The 8,053-nt window shown below is 45.8% G+C and overlaps 1 protein-coding gene across 1 annotated transcript; it reads left to right on the top strand.

Annotated features, from left to right (window-relative positions):
- Positions 1-395: 395 nt before the first annotated feature.
- On the top strand, positions 396-7,715 carry CKS (Nucleotide-diphospho-sugar transferases superfamily protein). Its single transcript, XM_048693275.2, has 8 exons — positions 396-740; positions 1,968-2,013; positions 2,234-2,320; positions 2,411-2,535; positions 2,785-2,924; positions 3,002-3,053; positions 3,170-3,280; positions 7,260-7,715. The coding sequence occupies exons 1-8, from the start codon at positions 513-515 to the stop codon at positions 7,350-7,352; spliced, it is 882 nt and encodes a 293-aa protein (XP_048549232.1). The 5' UTR covers positions 396-512; the 3' UTR covers positions 7,353-7,715.
- Positions 7,716-8,053: the final 338 nt, after the last annotated feature.

Here is an 8,053-nt window from a genome sequence, read left to right as displayed (position 1 = left end):
CGCAACAATAGCTCTAGAACCATTATTAAAGAAAGATGCGTCTCCGTTCATAAATATTTTTTCTTTCTACAGATTTCAACAAGTGACTACATACGGAGCAAAATGAGTGAATCTACACTATAAAATATGTCTATATACATCTGTATGTGGTAGTCCATTTGAAATATCTAAAAAGACAAATATTTAGAAAACGAGGGAGTAATATTCAGGGATGTTTGTACTTTTGGTTTCATCAATAGATCTGAGATTTTTTAGGCAAAAATAAATATATCTGAGATTTTTTAGGCAAACCTTTTTTTGTTTTGATTTTTTTTGTTTTGATGATTCACCACACACAAAGGAAACCCACGGCAGGGAAGCAGAGGAAACTTTTGTGGGCTGGGCCAACGAATGCGCTAACTGGGCTGGGCTGTACCGACACAGCAACGCCGACGTTGGTCGGCCGCACGGATCACACTCCCACTCGAACAGCACACAGTTCGCCGCGCCGGATCCACGCCACCGCCGACGCGATGCCGATCTGCCCGGCGCCGTCGGAGTCCTCGGGCTCCGGGAGCCGCGTGTGGATCTTCCACGGGCTGGCGCTCGGCGCGGCGGCGGCCGCCGCCGCGGCCGCCTACGTGTACCGCCGGCCCCGCGGGTTCCGCAGCCTGGCGGTGGGCATCATCCCCGCGCGCTACGCCTCCTCCCGCTTCGACGGCAAGCCGCTCGCCCTCATCCTCGGCAAGCCCATGATACAGGTCCGTCTCTACCCTCTTACACGCCGCGTGCCTTGCCTCGCGCTCTGACACCCGATCTAAGTAAGAGAGCGAGCGGCGGCTGACGATCGAACGGGAAGCGAATGGTAGTGGCAGCGTGTGCCCGCAGCTGTGGCCGAGCAATGCTAGTTCTTTCCCGTGGATTCGGGTTAGGATTTCTCGTTGGTTTCTCATCCTGTTCAGAATTTAATTTAGAGAGTGGCTGCAAGCTGTTAGTGGAATTTTAGTAGGAATTCTGGACACTGTGCTGCACATCTTGCTTACTCGTGTGAGATCGTCAGATATGGATGTTTGTGTTGCTGTTAAGTTATTATTACCAACCGAAAGGATGAGGTCGTGGTTGCTTATTCTGCTGCAGACATGTGAGTTCCCTGAAGAATCCTTTCTTGGTTGTTCAGATGATTTATTGAGTTGGCAAAATTCTAGCACCTCTTTCTGGGCTGCAGTTTGAGAGCCATTTTTTAGAACCATGGTGCCCCGGCTCCACCTCTAGATGCCATCGGTTTCAGAAACAACGGCCTGGAGTTGTGTGCCAATACGTGTGATTTGCAGGCTGTTTAGCTAGAATGGCTTAACGCATGGGGCAGATATTTTAAATTGTTGTTCTGCACAATGCTTCGGCTAACAGCCTTCTGCCACAATAGCTGTACTCAGCCGAGAGAGAAACTACTCCCTCTGTAACATTTTATTAGACGATTTTAGAGTCTATAACAGTGTTAAAAAACATCTTATATTATGTTATGGAGGGAGTATTGTTTAATAATTCACTCTTCTGACGAGGAGCAGCAATGAACAGTGTGCAACGCCATAGATTAAGAAATTACTGTTCTTGATTAGCGGTCCTTGGCCAAATGACTCTGCACGGCGCAGATCTCGAGGTGCCATCTACGGCAAAGAGATGTGGATCCCCGGTCCCGTGGTTCTACTGCACTTTGCTTTACACGGTGGTGAACTACTACCAATATTTGCTCAAGCATTAAGTTGTATTTGTGGCTGATAAATATGAGTTTGAATTGGAGAATGGTACTCCAAGTTAGCTTTTATATTCATAATGAAATGATGGATAGAGAGTGCCTATTAGTTAGTGCTAGGACTTGATGCTCGGTTGGCTGAGCAATCAGCATATAGCTAATAAATTAACTTACGTGTACCCGACAGTCTAGACTTGATCATCCTCAAACTCACCATTGGCTTCTTGGATCTTTTCAGAGAACCTGGGAAAGAGTTATGCTAGCTTCTTCATTAGACCATGTTGGTAAGCAGATTTCTACTTATTTGTTAATTTCTACTATGTGCAAAACATTTCTGTAATAGGCAAATCCTTGTTTATAAGTTAATTTCTTTCTTTGATCATCTTGAACACGTGTCATGTTGCCATACTCTGTTTTCTCTGATGTGTTCAGAGAGGCTTCTAAATCTGCAGTAACATGCTTCTAATGCTAAGACTGTCGGTATTTCTTTCTTTTTGTCCTCAGTTGTGGCAACGGATGATGAGAAAATTGCTGAGTGCTGTAGAGGATTTGGAGCTGATGTTATAATGACATCAGTATCATGCCAAAATGGTAACCTTTCCTGATTTTGTAACTCAGGTATCTTTTCATGACTGCTTGGTAATCTCTTATTTGCTTGTTGGCATGTGGTTCAAAATGCAGGATCTGAGCGCTGCTGTGAGGCACTTCAAAAGCTCAGGAAACATTATGACATTGTTGTCAATATTCAAGGGGATGAGCCTCTTATTGAACCAGATATCATAGACGGTGTGGTTATGGCATTGCAGGTAGTTATGAACTCTAGTTTTGTTATTTCTTACTCTTCTGATAAGCAAAATGGTTTTCCTGAAGTAACTGAGATGAAGTCTTCCTAGGGGACTGATGATGTGCATTTTGTATCTTTGATGTACTAATTTTACTGGAGATTCCTCTTTGCCTTTTGCCTTCTATTTCTTTTTGTTCCCTTTGTTTGACATCTCTTTCTTCTTAACTGACTCTTTTCTTTGCATTTATGATGTGCTCAATTTTATCTTCAGCGAGCTCCTGATGCAGTCTTCAGCACAGCTGCCACGGCACTAAAACCTGAAGATGCATTTGACACAAACCGAGTGAAGTGTGTAGTAGACAACCAGGGTTATGCAATATACTTCTCAAGAGGGCTGATCCCATTTAACAAGTGAGATACTAAAATTTGTTTTAACTCTTCAGGTGACCTCATTTGCACTTACAGTTTTGAAAATTTGAACATTGCAGATCAGGGAAAGTCAATCCTCACTTTCCATATCTTCTTCATCTTGGAATTTCGGTACATTACCAACCCTTCTGATAACTGACTGCCCTGTGTGCGTCTTTATTTTGTTGTAAATATTACCTTTGTGCTGAAGCTACCCCACCATTAATGCTTTGACATTTCTCATGTAGGGCTTTGATTCGAAGTTTCTGAAGATCTATCCACAGCTTGCACCAACCCCACTGCAACTAGAAGAGGACCTGGAGCAACTTAAAGTTCTTGAGAATGGCTACAAGATGAAGGTAATTTGGCTTCTCGCTGCTCAGTATTTGTACAAACAAGAAGTTTCTATCATCTGTTGCTCCCGGGCAACTAGTTCCTGGAAAAAATTTAAGCTATGTTTTTTCTGAGGTCGAAAGAGATCTTATTCATGATCCAAACTTGGGGATTTACAATCTATAGCTATTTGCCAGCTTGATGAAAATAAGTAGCAATCTCATGAGCAACACGGTTTTGATCTATTTTGATGTGAACAAACCTACAGTCCCGTAATTTCAAAGCTTCTGGGAGAACATCACTATAAATGCACCTAAACGAGACATGTTACAGCCACTCCCCCTCAAGGCAGCAATGACTGAACTGCAGTCACTCTCACTAATTATAGGCCTGTCAAAGTTGGCTTGCTCCCAAACAGATTCCTTCCAAGCAGCACGAGCCTCAGCTTCTTCTGCATCAACAGAAGTGTTCAGCGCATTCGCCATAACAGCCAGGGCATTTCCCAAATGATTGCGAAGCACAGCGTCCACACTAGCTGCTTTAGTTTTAGGAACAAAGGATCCATCCACATTTATCTTCAACCATCCTTAGCAGGATATTCCCAGGCTATAGTTGCTGCGCCCGCGCATCCAGAATTCCGTGCATATCCTCCCTTCTTCCCTTTTGCCTCATCCAAGCAAATTGACTCAGCGACATCTGGGTCAGAGTTGAGCAGCTCAACATACCTTAGGAGGAACTGAACCGATTGTTGGATAGTAGCGTCTCCCTTCGCGTGGATGACATCGTTCCTGAGATGCCAATATCTCCAAAGTGTGAGCAAATGAGCCCGTCCAGCAAGGGTGTCGACCTATTTATTAGGCATTTGCCACAACTTTATACTAAACAGCATTGCACAATGAAATACTGTAGGCCGGTAGTCCTTTAGTTCCTCAGCTTGTTTTACATTAGGAACACGCACAATGATGGTCTCATTTATCTCTTTTGGCAATTCACCGTCCTGGAAGAACTTATTCACTTCAGCAAAAACTTCCTCTTTCAGCATCCCCCGATTTAACGTGCTGGAAAGCCATCAGCCCCAGGTGCCTTCAAAGCCCAACTCGCAAATCAAAACACTGTTTGTGTCCTCATCGACCTTCTGGTCCATAAGATCAGCGATTTACTCTGGAACAATCATACAATTTTTGGTAAACAGCGTGCTGAAATAATCAACCTCTAATCCACTGTCTTGCTTCTTCAGACTTCTTATTCTATTATTTTTTCCTCTCCATGCGGCCTTCTGATGGAAGAACTTAGTGTTTTGGTCACCATGCTTAACCAAGCCACTCTTAAACGTTGCCGCCACACCATTTCTTCCCGGAGCAGCAGCTCGTCCAGCCGTTTAGACACACACTGGTGCTCCCATTGCTACTAGCCTGTCAGCAAGCAAACCTTCTAGCTCTTTTCTAAGTTTTTCAATCTCCTTATTTACAGCCCCAAACTTCTCCTTACCCAACTCTTCAAACAATTCATCGTTGCCTGAAGTTGATTGCTGTAAGATCCGATGCCACAACATGCCCTCCCCATGCATCTTTTATTTCATCAGCTAGGGTGCTTTCCCTCTCTCACATTAATTCATAGAAAGCACAGTGCCGGTGGAAAATTGTTGTCTGCATCAGTTTTTCAAGGCTAACCAGGAGAGAGTAATGGTCTGACCTCGATGACACAAGGTGTTGCACCACGGCATCAGAGAAAAGACCTGACTAAGCAGGGCAAGCCACTGCACGGTCTAATCTTATCTGACTCTCACATTTCTGATACCTCCCTGCTTATTATTATACATCTATGGTACTCCAGAATAACCCAAATCATGGAGGTTGCAAACAGAGAGAGTATCCCTAAAGTTCTCCATTTGCTTTTCATTTCCTTTAGTGGCCGAAAGGTGCTGGAATTGCCACATTACCTTATTAAAATCGCAAATCATAAGCCATGGTTCTGATACACTTTGCTTTATCCTCCTTAACAGCTTCCATATCTCTGGCCTGTCCTGAACTCTAGGCTCCCCATAGATGAAAGTACACATCCATCTTTGACTATCAGCCTCCTCAATTCTGATATCTATATGGTGCTCACCAAAGTTTATCGAACTGACATTCAAACTTGCATCCCAGTAAACTTGCGTCCCCATAGGCGGATCAACTCCTGAACTGCCTGAGGCTGTCCCAGTCCTCGACAGTTCCAGGCGAAGAGACACATGGCTCCTGACGGATGCTGTCCTTCGCGCCTGTCAGTTCTCCGGCAGCTTCCTTTCCACCATTCTTTCCCTTTTCTTCCACTACCCTTTTTGCTACTCACTAAGTCACTATTACATCAAGACTCACACTCTCAGATTCTACATCCATTTGATTCTTATACCTATCCGGATGCTTGCTGAGGACTGAAGTAGCAACCTCCTTCCTCTTGGTGATTTTCTTCTTTAGGTTAACTTGTTTCGTGTCAGTGTTGCTCTTGCTAGTCTGTCCCTCCCCCATAGCATGCAAGTGAAGTTCTGAGTGTTTCTACCATCCTGACCTGAGGCATCCTACCGCATCGCCTCACTGCTCCCAGTGCTCTTCACAAGGTTCCCGTCAACTCCCTTGTTTCCCCCCACCTGTGGAGTAGTCACGGAAGCAGTGATGATTTTCTCCTTGCAAGTTGCATTACCAACGGCGTTCCCAGCAGCTTCTGGCTCAAGTGTAGACCCCATCAGGGGTGCTGCCAGCGTTGCCTGGACCGCTTCCCACTTGGATGCCAGCTCATCATTCTTCTGGTTGTTACTCCCCTCCTGTTCAGGCAGGAGGTGAGTTGTTTCCTTCTGTTCTACTGTCTTCCAGACGCCATGTTCAGGTCCACAGCAGCAATGTCGTGGTCGACCTTCAGGTTGGAGGAGGCATCAATCGGGGTTGCAGTTGAGGCCATGGAGCCCTTGGCATCTGCTATGTTGATCTCCTGATTCTCCCCATTCAGGGAGACAGCAGCAATGGTAGCCGTACTTGCAGTCACCATGAAGTTGACATTGTGACACGTTGGGTCGGTGTCTGTCTCCATCCTGTCACCCACCGAAAGGCAGGCAACGTTTTCATGCTCCTGCTCGACCGTCTTCAGCACCACAGCGGTTGATATGCCACGAGCTCGACAAGCTCTTTTGGCCTAGGCTGCCTGGCTTGGGGGCATGCCACGGCAAGGTCGGCGTCTGAAGGGTCGTCCCTGCCCCACCTTGTCCGGCAAGGACCAGGCCTGTGGGTCGTTGAAGTGTACAGGATGCACACTGAGCTCCATGAAGTACCTCAGTTCTTTTCTTCATTAGGGAGATCACACCTGGCTCCCATATGGCCTATGTATCCCCAGAACAAGCAGAAATTAGGCAGTCTTTCAGAACGTAAATTTACCAAAAGTTTTTTCCTCTGTGATCTCATCGGCCAGTGTGATCTCTTGCTGCAGGGTAGAGTACAACGGTAGCTGCACTCTCCCTCTGAGAAACTTGTCGCGGATGTTCCCTCTTCCGTGCGGGTCGATCATCACCGTGGAGCCAACCTGCTCACCCAGTCTGTAGGCCAACTCCTTATTGAGGAGGTAGAAAGGGATTCCCTGCAACCAGGAAGGCGCCCCCCTTAATTGTACTGCCATGGCCTGTCCTTGATGACATGCTGCCGGTCTCCATCCTCCAAGAACTCGAGGATGAATTAGCTTCCAGTTGGTTGTTGTCCAGGCTCCCTCACACCTTCCAGACCTGTTTCATGTGGTTGATCAGCTGCCAGGAGTTCACCAGGAGCACGGACAGGAAGAGTCCGACCATCTTGATGACCAGCTTGTAATGTATTGCTCAAGGGAAATTTAAAAAGTAGTTGTATGCTGATATTTAGTAGTAGTATTGTTCATTATGTGTTCTGTGCCATATGCACCTTTATATGTCGTGTCCTCTCATAAAAATTGCAGCGTATGCCTTGTACTGCTGAACTGAGTGTTCTTTTCCTCCCTTGACAATTGCAGGTTATCAAGGTGGACCATGATGCCCATGGTGTGGATGCGCCCGAAGACGTTGAGAAAATAGAAGCATTGATGCGGGCAAGGAACATCCAGTAGTAAACAGCACGGAGACATCACCTAGTTTCAGTGGATATGCCGGTAAGGCGGTAAGTCTCCTGTTAGGTTGGGGTTATGGTATCCTCGAGTTTGTAAAAAGAATCGGGAGCAATGTTCAGGTGCATTTCCTTTATGAAAGAGATTCTTAGTGTGTAACTGAAGGAACTGGGTGGGTGCACCGTCTTTGTGTGAAATGCACCTGGTGTGTAGTTCTTGTAAGTATGTAACATTCCAATCGGTTTCTAAGATTGTACTGCTTCCTGAGTAATGAATGGATGGTAGAGCATTGCACACATTACTACAGGCATCGATGGTTCGATCGATCCTACCTGTGGAATGGACGCATCTAGCCATCCTTCTTCATACCTTACTGGGTGATGTACGACGATTTACAGCATTGATTGACAAAGTAGAACTCAAAACCAAATGCTCAAACTTAAAGGTGACCTTCACTCTATCTACGATTGCTACAACTCAGATGAAGAGGTTTAGGCCAAACGCCGTCTATCTTCAGAATTCACCTTGACGATGAGATCAGGTGATCTGGAGGCATGCTGCATTTCTGCCACGATGATGACGCAGGGGTTTCAAGCACTCAGAATTTCGCTGCGAAGTCGCCGGTATAAGCCAGAGGTTTGCCGCCTTACCGGCATATCCACTGAAACTAGGTGAACGCTGGCATTGGTGAATACTTTCCATGC

The sequence above is a fragment of the Triticum urartu genome, chromosome 1A (assembly GCF_056163025.1).
Source record: "Triticum urartu cultivar PI428250 chromosome 1A, HENAU_Tu73, whole genome shotgun sequence".
Lineage (NCBI taxonomy): Eukaryota > Viridiplantae > Streptophyta > Magnoliopsida > Poales > Poaceae > Triticum > Triticum urartu.
Note: the sequence above shows the minus strand (reverse complement) of the source record. Positions and strands in the feature narration are given on the sequence as shown.